The 21928-nt window shown below is 49.0% G+C and overlaps 1 protein-coding gene across 2 annotated transcripts in view; it reads left to right on the forward strand.

The window, feature by feature from the left end:
* Positions 1-21928, forward strand: part of Anxa6 (annexin A6) — a 51496-nt gene that overhangs the window by 16348 nt on the left and 13220 nt on the right. For both annotated transcript variants that reach the window (XM_015492713.2, XM_015492714.2), the window contains exons 3-20: positions 892-982; positions 1941-2035; positions 2570-2683; positions 3987-4077; positions 4885-4964; positions 6931-6987; positions 7731-7824; positions 7939-8034; positions 9353-9411; positions 10457-10579; positions 11617-11675; positions 13495-13573; positions 15538-15619; positions 16606-16700; positions 17589-17702; positions 17791-17881; positions 18625-18704; positions 19178-19231. In XM_015492713.2, coding sequence (XP_015348199.1) covers positions 892-982; positions 1941-2035; positions 2570-2683; positions 3987-4077; positions 4885-4964; positions 6931-6987; positions 7731-7824; positions 7939-8034; positions 9353-9411; positions 10457-10579; positions 11617-11675; positions 13495-13573; positions 15538-15619; positions 16606-16700; positions 17589-17702; positions 17791-17881; positions 18625-18704; positions 19178-19231 — 1554 coding nt within the window. The remainder of the gene's footprint in view (positions 1-891; positions 983-1940; positions 2036-2569; positions 2684-3986; positions 4078-4884; positions 4965-6930; positions 6988-7730; positions 7825-7938; positions 8035-9352; positions 9412-10456; positions 10580-11616; positions 11676-13494; positions 13574-15537; positions 15620-16605; positions 16701-17588; positions 17703-17790; positions 17882-18624; positions 18705-19177; positions 19232-21928) is intronic.

Consider the following 21928-nt stretch of genomic DNA (forward strand, 5'->3'; position numbering starts at 1 on the left):
GGGTCTGGCATAGATGAAGTGCCACCGTATGGGGTGGGTTCTGACGTCCTCGGCTCTCCCTGCTCTTCCTGCTCCTGGACCCCAGACTTCTCAGCACGGCATGGCTGACCCATATCTGACTTCTCTGTGAACCAGCCCATTGTGCATTCAGTTTAGATTCCATGTCTGCACCTCCTGGCTCTCTGCCCTCCTCTCCTTGCCTGCAAGGACCATGCCAGCTTGTCCTTAGATGCCAGTTCACAGTTCAGTTTACCGAGCCCAGAGAGGTAGCACCTTGTCTTGGCATTGAACTCAAGGGTGGTTCCAGGTCCCCTGGGCCCAAGACCTCACCCTGAGTAGCTGACAGCGGCCAGGTTTGTGGAGCTGGAGAGCAGAGGGGAGCAGGGACGAGGTCTGGGATCTGTGTGACTTCCTGCGAGTGGTTCTTTCTTTGTGCTTGGCTGCCTGTCTCTGTGATAGAGATCATCATAAGTGCTCCTATAGTTGCTAAAATAATCACAATAACGCAGATGAAAGGATTTTGTGAACTATAAAGCGCCATGAAAGTAGGAGGGGCACCTGTTACTCTCACAGGGTTCCTTTCCATCCCCTCCATCAGCCAGCTTTTTAAACCCTCCCCTGGGGGTGGAAGGTGGTGTGGGGCTATGGGCCTTGGCTCAGCCACCTTCCCTTGGAGAAGTAGCACTGCCCTCTGGGCAGGTTGGAGCAGTGGCACAAGAGAATCATCCTTACCCTTACCAGCGGTTTATATGATCAGAACTTGATTTTGCAGGGTCCGGGGCTGAGTGTGGATATGGTATTATATGGGTTAGGTATCTGCCCAGAGGTTGAGGCTGCAAGCCCAGTCCAAGTCCAAGGTCAGCATCTCATCCTCTGCTTTTCTCTCCACAGGGTGCCAAGTACCGGGGCTCTATTCACAACTTCCCAGACTTTGATCCCAGCCAGGATGCTGAGGCTCTGTACACCGCCATGAAGGGCTTCGGTGGGTGCTAGACCAACCTGAGTGGGTCCTACTGGAAGGAGGATTCACTGGATGTTAAGAGTAGTCCCAAAAGTGGGCATAGCCCAGAGTCCTGGTGTTGCAGAGGTGTGAGGTGGTGAAATGTATATTCCTTCTTCCTCCTCTTCCTCCTTTTTTTTTTTTACAGTGGATCAAACCCAGCACCTCTCACCAAGTGCTCTCTCACCAAGCCACGACTCTCCCTTTTTTGTTGTTGTTGTTTTTTGTCTCCTTCTTTTATTTTTCTCAATTTTATAATAAAACATTTCAGGTCAACAGAAAAGGTATAAAGAAGAATAGAGGGGCTGGGGATGTGGCTCAAGCGGTAGCACACTCGTCTGGCATGCACGCGGTGCTGGGTTCGATCCTCAGCACCACATACAAATAAAATAAAGATGTTGTGTCTGCCGAAAAGTAAAAAAAATAAAAATATTAAAAAAAAAAAAGAATAGAAACTTCACCCATAGATCTACCACCCAAGTAAAGGAACTAGTGCTTCATTGGTGTAGTTGAAACCTCCTTGGTAGAGCCCCCTTCTGATGACAACCCCCTGCCTTTCTTTAGGGTGACCACTGAGGGTGGCACTTATTGTTCTCTTACTTTTATCCTGTGATTGAAAGAACCCTGTACCAGGTCATAGATAACCTGGCTTCTAAGTCTGGCTCATTGGGAGACTCTGGGTGAGTCCTTGCCCCTCTCTGGGCCCCGGTTTCCTTCATGGTGCAGAAGCTGGATGAGGGCCCTTTGAGTTGAGATATTGTGTGTGCTATGACCCTCTTCAGTGGGAACTTGAAAGATGCCCATGGATCCTGTGCTCATCACCTCCTCCTTGTGAGCTGATGACTTCAGGGGACTGCAAGGCTGTGCCCAGGAAAGGGAGCACCAGTGGGCTTCCTGAAGGCAGAGTGGGTGGGGTGACCGGTGCCCTCCCCTCTTCCAGGCAGTGACAAGGAGGCCATACTGGAGCTGATCACCTCCCGGAGCAATAAACAGAGGCAGGAGATCTGCCTGAGCTACAAGTCCCTCTATGGCAAGGTAAGCCCAGCAGCTGGAGGGCTTCTGGGGTGGGCGGGGAGGATGCCACTCGCCTGTGTTCTGGTTCTGAGTCTCTTTCTCCAGGTCAGCCTCTGCTGACACTCCTGCATCCAGAGCCTGTTCTTCCTCTTTTTCTTCCTTCAGTCTCGAGTATGTCTAGAGCACCTGCTGTATGCTGTGCTCTGTGCCATGTATCAGGGCTGTGCTAGGGAATAAGATCTCAGTGGTGTCCACTCTGTAGAATCCCAGACTGTGGGAGAGACACATGGTGGACAAGGAAGCTGACGATGGGGAGGGGCACAGTGCTGTGGACTTGAACCTGCACAGCCCCTTGGCTGGCTGGGTCACTTTGGGCACATTCCCTGAGGTCTCTAAGGCCGTTTCTAAGGACTGATGATGGCTTTCTAAGGACTGATGATGGCGCATATTTCCAAAAGCCATGATTCAGAAAGATTACTAACCTCAGTGCTTGTCAGAGTAAGTGCTCATTAAATGTAATTCTTATTATTATCACTGCACCTCCCCACCCCCCAGGACCTCATTGCTGACTTGAAGTATGAGCTGACGGGGAAGTTCGAACGGCTGATCGTGGGCCTGATGAGGCCACTTGCCTATAGTGATGCCAAAGAAATTAAAGATGCCATTTCGGTAAGAAACGGGGATGAATATGTGCATGTAAGGGATGGGGGTATGGTGATGGGAAGATCCCGGGCTCTATAGCAAACATCTAGTGAGCCCTGCACCCACCCAGCAGCTGTGTCTTGCTCCAAGAGGCAGCTTGCCAAAACCCTACCCCAGAGCAGGCAGATGTGGACAGATGTCGGAGCAAAGCAAACCCCTCAGCCCAGACCCCCACACTAGGAGCTTGTAGTCCCAAATAAGTATCCAACATGCAACAGGCCAGGGACACCCTAAAAGAGGCCCACAGGGTAAGTTCCTGGGCTTGGAGTGGTTGGAAGAGGCATCCCAGGAGATGAGAGGATCAAGTTAAGCCCCAGACCTGGAGAAGGTTGATGGATAGGAGTATAGAGGTCATTCTAGGCTGGGGGAAATGGCAGGAGAGGTTGTGGAGGTATTTTCAAGATAAGAGGAGAAGTTTAATCTGATTGAGGCAGAGAATTGCCCTCCTGGAAGAAGGGAGATATTAAAAAGCCCATAATCAGGGCTGGGAGTATAGATTGATTGGTAGAGTGCTTGCCTTGCTTGCACAAGGTCCTGGGTTCTAATCCCCAGCACCAAAAAAACAAAACAACAACAACAACAGAAAAAAACAACCCTTAATCGTGCCTAGCACTTCACCTCCTATAAGGTGATACTGTCTTTGCTGCCAATGAGCTATCAATCATGAATTCGTTCCGTAAACTGATACTCTTAGCTACGTGAGAGACTATTGCCTTCTCAATCTCCCTTAGCGTTTGGAAGAGCAACTAGCATCATCTCCATTTTTACAAATGAAAAAACTGAGGCCCAGAAAGATAAAATCTTGCTCTCGCTCTCTCTCAGATGTTTTAAGATTTTTATTTTGTATACAAAGAGCTAGTATGTTTCCTTTCATTGGGTAGATGTCTTGGATTATCCATTCAAGGAAGATCACTTAGTCCAATTTAAAGAGTCCTCTCTCCTACTGACACCCTGGTGGCACATGTTGAGACCATATTTCCCAGTGTGACTATAGCAGTTTGAAAGTTACAGCAAGAATGAGAGCCATGGTCAGCTTTCCACAGGTGACTCCAGTAGATGAGCTGGTGACCCATCTGGCTTTCAGGGGTACAACTAGGCCAAAAAGCAAAAGCAAGATCAAGTTTCTTAATGAGACATTCAAGAGCAAGCTGCCCAGAGTTGCAGGTCCAGAACCCAACTGGTGCCCAAGACCTGGGGTGGGAGCACCCTGAGTAGGGGCGGCTGGTGTCCTACCACCCCTGCCCCTAACTCCTGTGTGCCTTTTCTCCAGGGCATCGGCACTGATGAGAAGTGCCTCATTGAGATCTTGGCTTCCCGGACAAATGAGCAGATCCACCAACTGGTAGCAGCATACAAAGATGGTGAGATGGGCAGGAGGGGCCACTGGGGATCTTCAGATATGAAATGAAGATGATTTCAAGGGTGGGGACACTGAGACTATCCATCGCCTCTCTGATTCTTCCACCTACCCGTCCATCTTTCCAATGAGTCCCTGCTCTGTGGTGGGTAGACGAATGAGATAACAGAGAGACACAAACAAAAATGGGTAATCAGATAAACATGATAATAAACATTGGGGTTAAATGTTATGAAGGAAACAAATAAGAATCAGACTTTGACAGGGAGGACCCACTTCAGATAAGTCACCAGGGAAAGCCTGTCTTGGGAGGAAACAAGGAAGTAATTGTGAGAAGAATGGAAAGACAGTCCTTTTGGCAGAGGGGACAGCAAGTCCAAAGGCCCTGAGGTAGAAAGCACTGGTAGCCAGATAAGGCTGGAAGAGGTAGAGGGATGGGCAGCATCACACAAGACCTTCAAGAGGGAAGTGATGTTTTATTCAGAGTCCAGTGACAAACAGGGGCTTTCAGACAGTTAATCTTGTCACTGTGGATTGGAAAGAACCAAAGAAAAGCTGTATCCACTGTCCTTGAGAAATAATATTGTCCGTAGTCAGATGGTCCAAAAGGGACAGAGAGAAGTAGATAGACTTCATGTCATGATGTCATAGTCCCAACCACTGCACATACACTCTGGGTCTTGCCACAGTGGCCTGTAGACTGGATTTGGGATTTGAAACAAAACAGGTCCCTTTGTGGGGTAGCAAGGGACCTTTGTCCTGGATCCCTGAGGCCTCTGGATGAGGCTAGATCTCATGTTCCTTTCTGCAGCCTACGAGCGAGACCTGGAGTCTGACATCATCGGCGACACCTCTGGCCATTTCCAGAAGATGCTGGTGGTCCTGCTCCAGGTTAGTTAATCCATATGAGCCTCTGAGCCCCTCCCTGGCGCTCTCTCCTAGAGTCGGGCTGAGGACCATGGGCGCCTCCTCCAGGCTCCCAGACAAATGGCCCCTCGAGGGGCTTTTGGGGAAAGGTCCTTCTCTTGTGCTCTGCCTTCCTCATTGCCCACCCTGCAACTGCCCCTAGCCTCTGGATCCCAAGACGGTTTCTCTGGCTCACCTGGGTATGGAATTGGGGACCCCCGGGGGGTGGGCCTGGACCCATCCTTCTGGATAGTGCAGTGCTTTCAGAAGACCCACACATCCTTGGCACACGCTCCTGTCTTGTGACCAGTATTCTCCCTGTGAACTCCTTCCTCCCCTCTCTGGGCCTCCCTCTTGCCACTGCTCCTCCAACCATGGCACCTGCCCGGGATACCAGGAGGGACATGGTGCTGCAGGGCCACCTGCATCACATCACCCACCGCCAGGCTGTGCTGCCTTCCTGCTGCCCATGAAGTCCATCACAAGAGGACTCTAAGAAGGCCTCACACTGCTCTCCATGGCTGAACTCAGTCTACCATGTTGGACTTTTTTTTCTTTTGTTTTCCCACATGTTTAAACACCAAAAAACTTTGAGTTAATTGCTGACATTCAAAAATAGATTTTCTCAGTAACCAGATTTCTAGATTCTTTGATTAATAGAAAACTCTGGCAATATCAGGCCTTTAGTGACTGGAAAACGTGTCTCTCTTGCCTGCTTCACTGTGTCATTTATTTTCCTGGCACTATGGGGACAGGCAAGGCAATGTCTCAAGTCCAGCTCCAATGACCAAACCTTTCTGAAGCCTCATGTATAAATCAAGCCATTGCAGCTGGGCACAGTGACACATTGTAATCCCAGCTACTTGGGAGGCTAAAGAAAAGGGATCACAGTTCAAGGCCAGCCTGAGCAACTTAATGAGACCCTGTCTCAAGAAAAAAAGGAATGTAAGTAATAAATAAATAATAAACCAAGCCACCACTTTGTCCCTCTCTCCACTTCTCTCTTCCCCTTCCCTCTTTTACATTAATTCTTCCTAATTCATCTCTTCCTGTTTCCATTACAACCTACCCCTCATATTGACAGGATGGGGATTTATCAGTTGTGAGGAAGTGTGTGATCTTTGCCCCATTTCAAAGTTTATTTTTGGGGGGAGGAGATTCCCACTCCTGGATCTTGGAGTCAGGGATGTTGCCTCGTCACATCTAACTAGTGGCATCAGTGTGGCACAGATTGCAGGCATGCCAGCTGTATCGCATGGTCAGTCCCAGAGAAAGCCCAGGGGGTTGAGACCCAGTGTCACGGGGAGAGAGGATGGAGCACAGCCCTGGCCAGGCCTACTGCAGACCTCTGCCCATGTGCTCAAGGAGCTCAGTGTGGTTTGCCCTGGTCCCTTTGATTAGCTTCCTGCTTCTAAGCCTCTTCTATCAGATGGAGCAGAGGGCTCCACAGAGCAATCGAAGCACCAAGGGGATCTGATAATCTTTGCAGCCTGGGAGCTCAGATCATGGGGCCCAAGTTCCAAATCCTCATTGCTAAGTTAGGTTAAGGTATGAGAGCTCCAAATAATAAAATGCAAATGCACAGCCCCTTTGCCCCTGTGGTATCATTGTAGGGATATGTGGTGGGTAATGCCAGGTCCTATGGCGGGGGCTAAACAGAGCTCAGAGGCTGTCTTCAGAATTCTCCTGGAAGGGGCACCTGGAAGGACCGTGGTTATTCTTAGGACTCTCCTGTTTGGTCACAGCCTGGGAGAGGGGTCCCGTGATTCCCTACAGCATAGATGCTACTATCTTGATCCACTGGTAGCTGCTGTTTCTCCAGACCTAGTCACTGCTCCTGGACATTTCTGGACCACCGGGATTCCTCAGCCTTCCTTGTCTCCACCATCATCACCAGGTCCTTCTCCTGGCCCTGTAGTATTTGAAACCTATTTCTTGTCTCCCTATCCAGGGAACCAGGGAGGAGGACAATGTAGTGAGCGAGGACTTGGTACAACAGGATGTCCAGGTAAATGAGCCCTGATGGAGGTCCCCAAGGCATAGCAGAGGACCCTTGAGAGAGGGGAGAGGTTGGGAGCCCTGAAAAAGGCTGGAGGTGAAGCCATTTGTATCAAATACCTCAGTATTTGGCACTTTGTTGAAGAAAAGGTTTAAGTTGTCTTTCAAAGATGCATAACAGAGAAAATTGCTGAGATGTATTTTGGAGGTTTCATTGTTTATTCATTTGTTTACTTCATGTTTTTTTGAAATTAAACACCTACTCTGTGCTGGGCACTCTGCCAAGCATTGGGTAATCGCTAATGAACAAAATCAAACAGTACTGGGAGAGACAACTCATGTTGATCCCACAGACACTTCTCTATCAATATACCATAATGTCCAAATGTTTTCAGCCCCTGCCTTATGTTGTTGTGACTATAGGGACAGGTAAAGAGAATGCTATGACATCATCCCTTCTTGTTGGGAGGGAAAGCAATGGTTAGGAGACAGATCTATGAGCAGATCATAAGGCACAGAGCCTTGAAAAGGGGAAGAGAACCCTGCTGGAACATTAGGGAGTACTTTGAGAAAGAATGGGACATTTAATCTGGGACATGAGGTTGAATAGAACCTTCTCCAGAAAGGAAGGAAGAAAGAACTCGAGGTTTATGCAGAGGTCCAGAGGCCACTAGTTATTGGTATGGTTCTGAGTGGCCTGGCCAGTGTCTCCTCAGGTTTCTTCTGAGTTAAATCCCACCTCTTCCCCTTTAGGACCTGTTTGAGGCAGGGGAACTGAAATGGGGAACAGATGAGGCCCAGTTCATTTACATCTTGGGAAATCGCAGCAAGCAGCATCTTCGGTTGGGTAAGCTCCAAAGAAGACCTACAGCTGCCCCCTACTGCAGCCTGTCCTTTGAGGTCCCTATCTCTTCTCAGTGTTAGGGGGCACTCTCAGACATCCTGTCTCTGTCTCACTCAGTGTTTGATGAGTATCTGAAGACCACGGGGAAGCCAATCGAAGCTAGCATCCGAGCGGAGCTGTCTGGGGACTTTGAGAAGCTAATGCTGGCCGTGGGTAGGTCCTCATGTTGCATTTCCAGGGCCTTTGAGGGATTCTGGGATACCAGCCCAGGAGTGAGGGAAGAGGGGAACTCTTTGTTATCAAGTTGAGAAAACCAGATGGGCCATGGATTCTAAAGGTGGAGCCAGGGCAGCTTGGCTGCAGGAAGCCAATTTGAATCTCAGCTACTGACCTCCAATGCTGTAGAGGGAGAAAGCGCTGAGCTTAGAGTTGGGATAATGGTGACCATGATCAGAGGCTTATGTGGAAGATCTGCTGTACCACACACCACACTGAGCAGGCACGGTCATTATCTCCATTTCACAGATGAGGAAACTGAGTCTCACAGAGACTGAGTCACATGCCAGTGGGTAGTTTCATAATGAATTAGGGGTGCTCTGATGGTGGGATGCCAGGAGCTGACCAATCAATGGTGGAATTTAAATTCAAACCCAGGGCTTATAGCCAGGCATGGTGACGCACACCCGTAATCCCAGCAGCTCATGAGGCTGAGGCAAGAGGATTACAAGTTTGAAGCCAGCCTCAGCAACTTAGCAAAGCCCTAAGCAACTTAGTGAGACCCTGTCTCAAAATAAAAAATAAAAAGGGCTGGGGATGTGGCTCAGTGCCCATAGGCTAAATCCCTAGTACCAAAAGAAAAATCAGGGCTTCTTCCAAATTTGCTGTTGACCTAGGTGGGCAGGTAACTTAACCTGACTGGGCCTCACGTCCTCCGTCTGTTAAATGGGAGCCTGACCCCAGTTATTTGTTAAATGCTGCCTGACCCCAGTCATTTGCACGTTTGACATTCCAAGAGTCACAGCAGCTGAGTCAGCAGTAAGCTGTGTGTTTGCATTCTGTGGAGGAGGGCCTCATCTTCCCACCCAGAGCTGCCCTCTCCAGCCCTACGTGACGTGACGTAGACAGGGTCAGGAACACGCTACCGGCAAGATCGGAAGTGATTCAGCTGCCAGTACCTTTCTGGTGTAGCAGAATCTAAAGATGCACCTTTTCCACCTCCACCCCAGACTCTACCCCCTGACCTGGCCTAGTTCCCTGTGACACCTGAAAGGATGAGAAAGATGAAGTGGGCCTTTGAGATGGGCTACCCAGATTTCAACAGGCTCATTTCCTGATTTCTTTACCCTCTGGGTTTGTGATAGAGGCAAATGGATTCAAGGTGCTCTGGGGCTAAGAGCTATCAGGAGCCAGGGTTCTTCCCGCCTCTGAACTAGGTGACTTCTAAGATACAGAAACCTAGAAGGGCTCAGGCGCCATCCCCTCTGTGTTCCAAGGTGGCCGGAATAACTCTCCCTCTTCCTCCCTTTTCCAGTAAAATGCGTCCGCAGCACCCCGGAGTATTTTGCTGAAAGGCTCTTCAAGGCCATGAAGGTATGTGGGGGGTTGATATGAACCAGGCTGGGTGGGGGGCTCTGCTCACCCCTCACAGGACTGTTGGGACTCTGGCAAGTCTTTGATGTCCACTGGCCAAAGAGAGCCCTCAGGGATTGGCCATGGGCCTCACCTTGGTGATGGCACTCTGTCCCAGGTGAGCTCTGGAGCCTGGGACACTGAGTGCTTACACATCCTGCCGCGGGTATACCTGCCCCGACCTCGTGATCAGTCGTACAGTAAGTATGGTGGCAGACAACACCCAGTCCATCCAGCCGTGTGTGGGGGTCAGCAGCCCACACTTTTAAAAACTAGTGATTAACCAGAATGTTTATGTGCAATGTGCATGGGTAAGAACGCTTCAAAACACTTCGGGAAACATTGTGACGTAACTGCCAACACTCCTTATGACCCAGCAGGTCCCCTTTGGCTGAGTTCTTGAGAACAGTATTTCACAGGTTTTTACACATAGGACAGAGAAACTGAGGCTCTTTCCGTGGCACACCAGAGTGGGTGAATGCAGTCATTGGCTGCCAGAGGCCCAAGGCCCAGGAGCTCAGGCTTCTCTGGCTCTTCTTGGCCATCCCAGAAGGGAAAAATCGACTACCCACCCTGCTCTGTCTGCCAGTGTGCCATAGTGAGGTTGGGCAGCTGAGTTCTGGAGAGATGTTTACCTGTACACGTGCTCCTAAGAATGCTCGTGACATTATCATCTGTAGGAAAAAAATGGGCAGCAACCCCATGTCCACCCAGAGGAGCATGGAAACATAAATCTACAGTAGTATTTTTACAAAGTTCCAAAATGTGCACATCTAAGTATTGCTTAGAGTTGCAATATTATAAAAATTATAGGGGAAATCAAGGATGAAAATGATATTTTCAGACAGAAGACAAGGTTTATAAAAAGCAAGAAGGGACACACAGGGACCTTCAGAGGGAACGTCAATGTCTGCCTCTTTTATTCTTTACTGGCAACTAAACTGGGGGCTGTCAGCACCACAACCTTCTCTCAAGGCCCCGTTACTTGACCCTGCTTGTCTTCCAGGGCCTGGGGACTCGCGACAACACCCTGATCCGCATCATGGTCACCCGCAGTGAGCTGGACATGCTGGACATTCGGGAGATCTTCCGGACCAAGTATGAGAAGTCCCTCTACAGCATGATCAAGGTCAGCAGACCTCATAGGGGTGCAGTGGGGAGCAGAGAGCTTTCTTCCAAGACAGAGGGCTTGGGAACCACTACCAGGAGAAAAGGCACCATCCGAGAAAGCTGGGGATCTCTTGGAAGTTCCAGGAGCCTGTGTCTTAGGTCTCAAGTGTCAGGAGTGCTTGTGAGAAGTGAGGCTGAAAAGGAAGGCAGAGCTGTATCGTGGAGGGCACATGATTTGATTTAAGGATAAGGACTGTGAGTCACCCACCCCCACCCCCGCCCGGGGCAGGGGGAATGTACATTCTGCTGGAAGATGGTACCCATTGAAGAATAAATGAGAGTTAATTGAGGAACCCCTCTGGTCATGGGCCAGACAGAGATGCTTGTGAGGTGTCCAGCCTCTTTTTCACAAGACAGATATAAAATTAGGGGGGCTTTCCTTTTTTTTTTTTTTTTTTTGGAGTGAAGTTTTTTGGTGACAGGGCAAGAGATCTCACTTGTGTTCCTAAGGTATGTTTCCAAATTTTGTGCAAAGATAAACCAGTAACTTCTCATAGCCTTTAATATTTTGAAGTTTATTAAGAAACCTCAAGCAGGCTATAGAATATGCCATTTATTATTGATACGTGTTATCTATCAGATATATAGGTGTTTGACTTTTAGCATTTCCCAATGTTTTCTTTCATGGAACCTGAGTTCCATGGAATATTTCCCTTAGAAGAGCTGGGCTAGGGACTCTGGTGGCAGTGGTGTGCTGAGGCTCTCTCACGCTGGCATCTGGCAGCAAGAATTCTCCATTTTGGGAAGTATTTACACCACAGAAATTGGCGAATACCTTTTTTCCTTCCTACTTTTCTTCCTTCCCCCCACCCCCGAGAGCCTGTTGTTAAATATTGACCAGCCCACCCTGTTAGGTGGTCTAGGACACCTCCACACTCATTCGCTGTGAATGTGTGTGCAGCCCTCCACTCTTCTGGGCTATGCAGAACCTTGCCTTCTGTCTGAGAAGAACCCAGGGCTGGGTGAGAGGTCACCTTTATTTCTCTTTCTTCCCAGAATGACACCTCTGGCGAGTACAAGAAGGCTCTGCTAAAACTGTGCGGGGGAGATGATGAGTAAGTGGCTTCTTGGGTCAGGCCGGAGGGAGTGGCCTGGGACTCTCCTGGCTTTCATCCCGATGGATGGATTGGATGTGCTGGGGCTCCCTCTGAGCCAGGAGCACCATGCTGGTGAAAGGTGGCCTCTGTTGACTTCTATTGTGTTTGTGGGTCTGTGGAAGTGTCTGTGTGTCTGAACATGAGTGTGTTCTCTTATACATGGAGATGTCTCTTGTGAATAAGTTCTTGTGAACTTGGAAGGTCAAGGTGGAGTTTGGACCAAGAATATGGGGGTCCAGCCAGATGCAGAGGTACACACCTATCATCCTAACCACTCAGGAGACTGAGACAGGAAGATTGCCAGTTCCGGGCCAGCTTTGGCAACTTTGCAAGTCCCTGTCTCAAAATAAAAAGGGCTGGGGTGTAGCTTAGTGGTAGAGCACTTTCCTTGACATGCAAGGCCTGGGTTCAATCCCTAGCACCTCAAAATGAAAAAGAAAAAAGAGAGAACATGGGAGTCCAGGCCCTACTACTTTGTAGCTGCTTCTCAGTTACATTGTGTGTTTTATAGGGAGAAATACAAGCTCCTGCTCTGCCTACTCATTGATTAGGATATTTGTATCAAGTGCCTTCTGTACAGCCCTGTGGGGAAGCTCCCATTGAAGCCTACAGTGTAGCAGGGGATGCGGACCAGTATGCCAACATGGTCAGCCCTACAATGAGGGAGAAGTATAGGCGCCATGTACATGAAAGACAGAGGTGCACTGACCCTAAACTGTGAATGCTCCTCAGAGATGATGGGGCAGAGACCCAAGGAGGAAGGGGAAGAGGAACAGCCAAGTAAAAGGAGGGAGAGTGTTTGGGGTAGAAGAACTCACAAGTAGAAAGGCCTGGAGACAAGGATGGACCACCTGGTTTGTCATATAACTGAGGTCACAGTTACATGGTGCATGAAGAAAAAAACAAAGCAGAGACCTGGGCCGGGCCTGGGACCTCTTCCTGTCATGTTAAGTTGGGCCATGGCTTGATGAATTTGTAGAAAGGGAATTGTGAGTGCTCTGATTTCTCTTCTCTGAGGTCTTTAAGAATCAATTAAAGAATCAGGTGTGGTGGTGCACACTTGTAATCCCAGCAGTTTGGGAAGTTGAAGCAGGAGGACGGCAAACTCAAGGCCAGCCTAGACAACATAGTGAGACTTTGTCTCAAAATAAAAAATAAAAAGGGCTGGGGGCATAGCTCAGTGATAGAAAACCCTTGGGTTCAAGCCCCAGTACCCACCACACCCTACCCCAACAGGATCCATTAAGGAAGGGAGGGATACAAGAGCCTCCTGCTAACTTTGGTAAGTGCCATAGAGGCTGCCGATTCAAGGGGATACCTCGGTACTTTGCAGGAGATGTAGGGACATCCTGGGCCCAGTAGCCCGGCTTCCCAGGCATACACACCATATCCCACCCCTTGGCCTTTGAGAGGGTTTGAGACAGAAGTCACTCATGTTATTAAGAAGAAAGGGGAGGCCCAAGGATTGGAGAAGTCCTTCCCCACTTGGATCTGGGGCCAAGAAGGCTTCTGGGAGAAGCCAGTGTTTCAGGGAGCTGGAGGACAGCTCAAGAGAAGATGGAAGATGCTCAGGAACGAGGGAAGGGCTCTGGGTAATGAATGAAGCCAGGCTGAAGAGAAAGGAAAGCCACAGGTGTGTGTGTTGGTGAATGTGTGTGTGTGTGTGTGTGTGTGCGCGCACGTGTGTGTATGTGTGCGTGTGTTGTGTATGGAGTATTACCCATAATGACATTCCCTCCTTCCCCCCCTCAACCCCCCTCAACCCCCTCCATTCCAGTGCTGCTGGCCAGTTCTTCCCGGAGGCAGCGCAGGTGGCCTATCAGATGTGGGAACTTAGTGCAGTGTCCCGAGTAGAGGTCAGACCCTCCCCACCTCCTGCTTGACCACCAGCTTCCACTCTTCCGCTTGCACCTTCCTGCTGCTCTGGTTGGCACCCAGCTGCCCCCTGGCGGCCAACCTGAGACAGATTCTCACAACTGCAGCTTCCTTTTCTCCCCTCGAGTGATGAATTGGTTGGGGGATCTTCTGGAGGGGGCACCTGATTCCTGCATTAACTTCTAACACGCTGGGGAGTATTCTGGCCCACTCACTGCTAACAGGGCTTGCTCAAGCAGAGACCTGGCTGGTTCCATGGGGTTCCTGTTTCATCCTGGGTCCAGTAGCTGGGCTTCCCAGGCATACACACTGAGATCCCTGGAGGCACTGAAGGAGTCGAGGCTGTGCTCCTGAGCATCCTCAGACCTGGGGTCCACAAAGACAGGGATGAAATGTTTCACAGAAGCACTTGGGACAAACCATTCCAGAGGCCAGTAATACTTGGCCCACACAATTTGGAACCTTGGATTCTATAAGTCACTGTCTGGGATACTTGGGGCAAGTACCCACCTGTCTCTGAGCCTCTATTTTTGCATCTTCAAAATGAAGGGTTAGTCATGGCCATCTTGGTGACTTAAGGGCTCTTGAGCTCTGATGTTCTTGTTGTAAGGCAAGAACTATTAATGTAAATGATCTTAAGTTAAACAAGAAATGAACTTAGTCTGGCAGAGTGGAGGACCCTCAGGACGTTAAGTGACACTGAACCCCACACAGTGGGAGAGCAATTCCTCTTCAATTCCATCGATCTTTCTGATTATGTCAAAGAAATAGTCTAAGCGTGGTGCCAAATGAGTCCCAGCACTCATTGACTATCCTTTTTCACAGAGCAAAGGGCCAAGTGTAGTGTCACATGCCTATAATCCCAGTGATCCAGGAGGCTGAGACAAGAGGACCCCAAGCTCCAGGCCAGTCTCAGCAACTTAGCAAGACCCTGTTTCAAAATATGAAAAATAAAAAGGGCCAGGAATGTAACTCAGGAGTAAAACACCCTTGGGTTCAACCCCCAGTACCAAAAGGAAAAAAGAGCGAAGAGAGCTGGCTCTGAGTTCAGAGCTTTTGGCAAGCGATGACATCTTGTGAAATTCGGTCATAGTTAACGTTGTTGTTTTTTGTTTTTATTACATTTTCATGGGTTATCGGCTTTTATAGCGTATGATACTTCCTAATTCACTATTGTAATATAATTTTTTTCAACCATTAATTCATCTAACAAGTATCTTTTGATGCCTATTATGAGTCAGGCACTATTGTGGGCACAAGAGAGTATATACAAGGACAAAATAGGGAAAAAAATTATCTTTGTCCTTTAAATGTATTCAAATGCACTTCAAACGAATGGGTTGGGTCTTAGTAGCTCAGTGGTAGAACTTGTGTATAGCATGTGGAGACCCTGGGCTCCACCCCCAGCACCAAAAATTAAAACAAAAACAGATATGTCTAAGTAAAACAGAAAAGAAGTTGACTCAGGGAAAATATTAAGACTATCACGGGGTATATGCAAATGTAGAAACTAGTGTGAAGGTCACTTGGGGGTGACTGAAATTTGGGAAACTCTGGTATAATATTTCAGAACACTTTGGCTGCCTTTTTAGGGGCAGTGACTCTAACGGGCAACAGGGCCCTAGAGACAGGGTGGCATTCTGAAGGACTGGGGGGCCCAAATGGAGTACGCAGTCCCAGGAAACTGGGACAGGATGAGTCCTATAGCAGAAGCCGACTCCTTTTCCCTGACCAGCTCTTGCCCTGCTCCAGGCCTGAGACCACCTCTCTCCTCTGTCCCTCTCAGCTCTGGCTCAGGGTCTGTCTGCTGTGCCTTTCCCCTGCCTCTTTTCCCCAAGCTGCTTGGTTTGGAGCTCACGGGGAAGGCTCCCCCCTTCGCATGCTCCTCTCTGGCCTGGCTCTGGAGCCTCTAGACAATTGCTCATGCTCTTTCTGCTTCTCACAGCTAAAGGGAACCGTGCGCCCAGCAGGTGACTTCAACCCTGATGCAGATGCCAAAGCCCTGAGGAAAGCCATGAAGGGACTTGGTAAGGAGCACATGAGGGCAGGGTTGGCCTCTGGGGCAGCAGTGTGGCAGGTTTGGCAATGGGCTGGGCAGGACCCAGGGATGGGACATCCAGCTAATGTCTGCATAATGAGGAGGCCAGGTCTTCACCCTCCTGGGAGCCTCCTGGCTCCTTCAGTGGGGAAAGGAAGGGCACGAGAGGGCTTGTAAGGAACTTGGCAGGCGTCTTTCCTGGAGACCAAGGTGCCCCCTCAGGGCCTTGGGTACAGTATACTGGTGTGAAAGAAAGTATTAGGTCATAAAGCCTGGATTTGTGCTGTGGCTTTGCTGCTGACTCACGGTGTGACTTAGTCCTAAGTCCTTTAACTGTTCTGGGTAAAATGAGGGCGATGACCCAGTAGCTGAGAAACCCAGACCTGGGACGAGAGCGCCCCCTGCTGGTCAGCTCTTCTAGGCTGGCATTTGCTTGTTGTGGAAAAAGCCCCACAGCACCCAGCTGGACCTGTGCTCAAGAAAACCCAGCTGGGGACAGAGAGTCAGGGCTTTGGCTTCCATCACCTTTTCTCCTCCTCGCTGTTCCACAGCAACTCCCAGTAGGCTTTAGGGAAAGTCCACTCTTCCAGGCCTCATTTCTGTTTGTCTCGTGGGAATAGTATCTATCACGCATATCTAGGTCTGTAAGATGATAGATGTAAAAATGAGTCCTGTGCCAGATCTGAGGTTGATGGCACTGTCTGAGCCAAGATTAGAACCAGAGTCCCTGACTCCCAACCCAGTGCTCTCTCCCTTCGTAGGTATCCCTTTTTCTCAACCAGTGACTTGACAGAAGGAAGCTGGGAGGGATCCAGGGGAAGTCAGTGGCCTGAGCCAAAGACAAAGGGCCGGCAGGGGCTCAGAAGCACATGACTGCCTGGCCAGATTTCTACCTAGATGGGGACCATCACTGGGGGGACATGGAGAAGCTGAGTCATAGGCCTTCCTCTGAGGCATGTGGCTTTGATGATTCAGGAACCGACGAGGACACCATCATTGATATCATCACGCATCGCAGCAATGCCCAGCGCCAGCAGATCCGGCAGACCTTCAAGTCTCACTTTGGCCGGGTAAGGGCCTCCCCTCATCCACGCACCTCCCCTGATGAAGCTCATCCCCTCACAGCCAGCTCTGCACTGTTGGGCACAAATGTCTTCATGGCAATAGGAACCTCGTGTGATTAGATGATCTTGGAATGTCTCCAGTACTGGGTTTGGGCTGCCGCAGACATGCCTCTTGGCTCCCCCAGTTCCTTGCTATCAGTGACACTTGTGCAAGATGGCACAGTAGAGGCAGAAGCTCAGCATGGGTCCCCGATCAGGGATATGAGTGTTTTTAGATGGTGCTTTGGGGGACTTGCAGTTCCTCTGTGCAGAGAGAGAGCTGGCTTCAAAGCCCCAAGGCTGAGTGTCAGTGATTATCGCACCTTGGTGGCACCTGGCTTAGGCTGATGAGTTTCCCCCAAGATGGAAATGGTATCCTGCAGCATTGCCTCCCAGGAGAGCAGATCTGCTTCTTGGTTCTTTTTCTCCCACTCTCTTGAACTTCATCTGAATAATAAATGCAAGCCTGGTGCATTGGTTCATGCCTGTGATCCTGGAGGCTGAGGCAGGAGAATCACAAATTTGAGGCCAGCCCTAGCAACTTAGCAAGACCCTTTTTCAAAATAAAAATTAAAACAGGCTGGGCGTGTCTCTCAGTGGTAGAGCACCCCTGGGTTCAATCCCCAGAACCAAAAAAATAAAATAAAACACAAAATAGGGCTGGGAATGAGGCTCAGTGGTTGAATGCCCCTAAATTCAATCCTTGATACTACCCCCCCCAAAAAAAATAGGTATAATATATAAAATTTAACATCAGCAAAGACAGACTCCTGTGACTTTCCCACAGGGAGATCCTGTTTCCTCATTTCCTAATGAGTTTTGATATTGGCATGACCTTGGCCCTGCCCTTTGTAGGACTTAATGGCTGACCTGAAGTCTGAGATCTCTGGAGACCTGGCGAGGCTGATTCTCGGGCTCATGATGCCACCAGCCCATTATGATGCCAAGCAGTTGAAGAAGGCCATGGAGGTATAGTGTGGGCACCAGTCTCTGCTGGTTCCAGTGGGGCACAGAGGTCAGGACAGTGGCCAAGATTGTCTTTGCCTGGATGTTCTAGGGAGCTGGCACGGATGAAAAGGCTCTGATCGAAATCCTGGCCACTCGGAACAATGATGAAATCCGGGCCATCAATGAGGCCTACAAGGAGGGTAAGTCTGGGGAACTGGGCCTAGTGCTGCTGGGAGGCAAGCGGAAGAAAAGCCAGGGCCCTCTGCTCTCAACCTCAGCCTCAACTCCACCCGCAGCTCCAGCCTATCTCCTTTCTCTCAGTTCACGAGGCTTGGATAAGCCCCTTGGGTGTGCCCAGCCCTGTGTCTGGGAAAGACAGAGGTGTCCCATAGGACAAAGGCCTGGCAGTGGAAGAAGGTTTGGAAGGAGGTGAGAAGAGAGAGCTTCCCAGCCCACTAAAGAGAGCGAGAGAGACTTCATGGTGTATGGCCTGAGCAGCTGTCCAGGGCCCACACTCAGCAGGGTCTTCTGCTTAAATGCACACTCTGCTGTTGCTATCTTCAAATTCTTAGTGTTTAAACAAGTGGCCTCTTATTTTCATTATGAAAAGCCGCAGACAGTTTTTCTCTTATAAACAGTTTACAGTAGAATTTTTGAGTAGGGGAGTGACATGGTCACAGTTGTTCTCCTGGGTCTAGATAGAGGTTTTAAGGGAGAGAGGTGAGATACTATGAGACCTCAACCAGCATGTAAGCAGAAGGATGCAGAGGAGGTGAGGGTTGATGGGAATACCAGTTGTCTTACAAAATCAGCAGAAGGATGACTGGATGCCCCCGAGAGTTGAATACACACCCCTTCATTCCCACCTCTCCTTGCTAACAACTGCCCTGGCCCAAGTTTGAGCTTGGCTAGCAGGTGCCCACACCCCCTTTCTCTGTCTCAGACTATCACAAGTCCCTGGAGGATGCCCTGAGCTCAGACACATCCGGCCACTTTAAGAGGATCCTCATTTCTCTGGCCACGGTGAGTGCATTCATGGGGCCTGGGAGGAGGGGAAGCATGGCTGAGTGCGAGAGAGGGGTCTCCCCTCTTGACTTCTCAGTGTCTCACCACCTACCCTTGTTCACTTCTCAAAGCTGGCTTGGTGCCACCTTCTCCAGGCAGCCCTCTTTGATGGCCATCAGCATGGCTTTTGGACTCCCAGCTCATAGAACAAGACAACATGGGTGACCTCCTCCTGTGATGTTACCCAGGAGCTTCCTCCACCATCTCTTGAATGCCTCATAACCCAAGTATCAGGCCCTCATCCACAAATATTGAGAGCTCACTGTGTCAGGCATGGCTCTAAGTGCCACCACCACCTATCCTAGAAGGCAGGATTATTATCCCTGTGTTACAGATAAGGAAAGGAGTTTGGGAAGGTGGAACTGGGGATGCTGAGGGACAGGGATGGGTGCATGTGTAGGAACTGACTTTTCTTACTGGTCTTGTTGCAGGGAAACCGTGAGGAAGGAGGAGAAGACCGAGACCAGGCCCGGGAAGATGCCCAGGTGAGACCCCAGGCCACCATTAGCTGGGCTCTTCTGAGAAGCCTCTCCAAGTGACGTCAGGCCAGGCCCTGGCAGTCTGGAAGTGGGGTAGGCTCCTGCAGAGGTGTCGCCGGTTTGATTGGTGGACTCTTAGACTCTGGGCCCCTCTATTTCCACCCTTTAGAACTGAGACTTTAAGATTTTCAGAATGAGATTTGGCAATAGATGCTAGTCTTCCCGGCATTTCCTATGTGAGCAGTAGGTTCCTCGGAATGGGAAGGGATGTACAGATGGCCCAGGTCAAACCTTTCAAGTTACAGTTGAAAAACAGAGGCCAGAGTGGGTGAATGTCTTCTGGAGAAAGTCACACAGCAAACCAGTGGCCCAGGTAGAATTGACCTAGAGGGAGCAGGCTTGGGATCTTGCTGGGAAAGAGGACTTATTATCTATCAAATGGGGCTGAGGTTGAAGAGAGTGTCCTGGGAGAAGCCCAGGGCTGGCATCTCTGTTTTGCTCTGTGCATTCTGTTGTGTCTGAGCATGTATCCAGAGTGGCACATGCTCAGCAATACTCAATAAGTATTTGTTGAATGATTATGGGGGAGGGTTTCACCAGGATCTCTTAGCCACTCAGCTGCTGCCCAGCTTCTTAGGCCAGGAAGCTTAGGTCTAGAAATGGCTTCTCCAGAGGCTGGACAACCCCCAATTTATTTCCCCTGATGGTTCCTATGAATGCATGGTCCCTACTGAGGCCATCTGAATTGTCCCTATTGACCTGGGACTTGATCCCAGCATCCACTGGCCTGACCCAGAACCTGTCTCCATCTCTTCTGCCTGCCCCTTCCCCACCCCCTCAAAATCTCAATGTCTTGGGATTGAACAGAGACACTACAAACTGCAAAGCCCCTTATTTTCAGCTGATGGGTAGAAAATGGATTGAGAGTCAGGCAGCAACTTTTCTGTTCCTGGCTGCAACCACAGGTGTGTGGTATGTTGCAACAGTTAATGAGCTAGAAAAATCCTTAGCGGCACCCCAACAAGTACAATTGCAATGATTAGAATGCATGCTTTATACTGAGCATAATGCTGAACTCTTCTATGTCAATTATGTTTCCTGTTTTTACTGGAGGAAAATGAAACTCCTAAACTTTTCTAAGGGAAGTTTCTAAGAGTAGTGGCGTTGGTTTGATTTGAACTCGGTCTTGCCTGACTCCAAAGTCTATCCTTAATATCATTTAGAATCTTCCAGGACCCAGTCCAGAAATTTCCCCTGCAGCTTAGCAAAACAGGTAGCAGTTGTCTAGAGGTCCTGCCCTTGCTTTGGAATACAGTTGTCAGGAGCTTCAGGGTTCCTAGCTGAATCGTGGGATGTCATTTATATTCTGGGCGCATTTATGGGATAGTCAGGAAACCCAGCCAGACACAATCGCAGCTTGGTGTGAACACAATTTACTCACTCATTCAACAGATGTTTATTAAGTATTACAGTGAGTAGTGTCACTGTGCTGTGAGGGGGCTTTTGGTCTTAGCTCTCTTCCTGAATCCATCCCCTATCCCAAAATTCAACCTTCCAGGGAATGCTTCTGCCTGGTGCCTGGTCTGCCTGTGAGCTTAAGCTTCCAATGGACACTAGCAGGGGGCAGCTGGTTTGCAGGAGAGAAAGGGAGAGAGGCAGCCTGAATGGAAGCAATTGAGACCCTTGAGCCAGAGCCCTGCCTAAATCAGCTGCTTCTCCAGATTAGGGTGATAATCCTTCATTTTAGGATGGACCCATTTTCTTATAAACAGATTTTTTTTAAGTTTTTTTAAGATATTGATGGATCTTTATTTTATTCATTTATTTATATGTGGTGCTGAGAATCGAACCCAGTGGCTTGCAATGCTAGGCAAGCATTCTACCACTGAGCCACAATTGCAGCCCTATAAATAGAATTTTATTGTTGTTGTTACATAAGTAATGCATATTCTTTTACAGAAACTAGAAAATAGAGGAAAAGAAAACCTATAGTCTACTTGCACATATTCAAATTGTTTTTCTGTAGATATATAAAAGTAGATCTAGAACATTTAAAAATTAGTATTCTAGGGACTGGAGTTGTGGCTCAGCGGCAGAGTGCTCGCCTAGCACAGGTGAGGCCCTGGGTTTGATCCTCAACACTACATAAAAATAAATAAGTAAAATAAAGGTATTGTGTCCAACTACAACTAAAATATCAATTTTTTAAAAAAAAATTAGTATTCTATGCATATTGCTGCATATATTCTTAGAGAGCAGCAACAGTTAATGGCCAATACTATTCCATCTGAATCCACTGTACTTTATTTAACCAAGCCCTCTACCTAGTATCCAAGACTGTTAACACACTCATGATCATTTTCATTAGAATACATTTCTAAAGGTGTAGTGGGAAGGCTAGAGCAAAGTGTCTATAAAAATCAAAGGCAGTTGATAGGCAGGACCAAGTTTCCCCCTCAGAAAGATAATGCCCTTCCGTTCTTGGCAGTTTGGTGTGCTTGTTTTGACTGCCTCCTCCCCCAGCCTCTTCCTCTGCACATCTGGAGCAGCAGCAGGTTCTCAGAGTCTATTATTAACAGAGTGACTGCATGTCCAGTTTCCACCTTTCACCACACAGTAACTGTCAATAGCCTCCTCTTTCCCCTTTAGCGTTCTGGTTTGAGCAATAAGCAATGTAGATAACCTAATTATTACAGGACCACA

Source organism: Marmota marmota, unplaced genomic scaffold (genome assembly GCF_001458135.2).
Source record: "Marmota marmota marmota unplaced genomic scaffold, marMar, whole genome shotgun sequence".
Classification (NCBI taxonomy): Eukaryota; Metazoa; Chordata; class Mammalia; order Rodentia; family Sciuridae; genus Marmota; species Marmota marmota.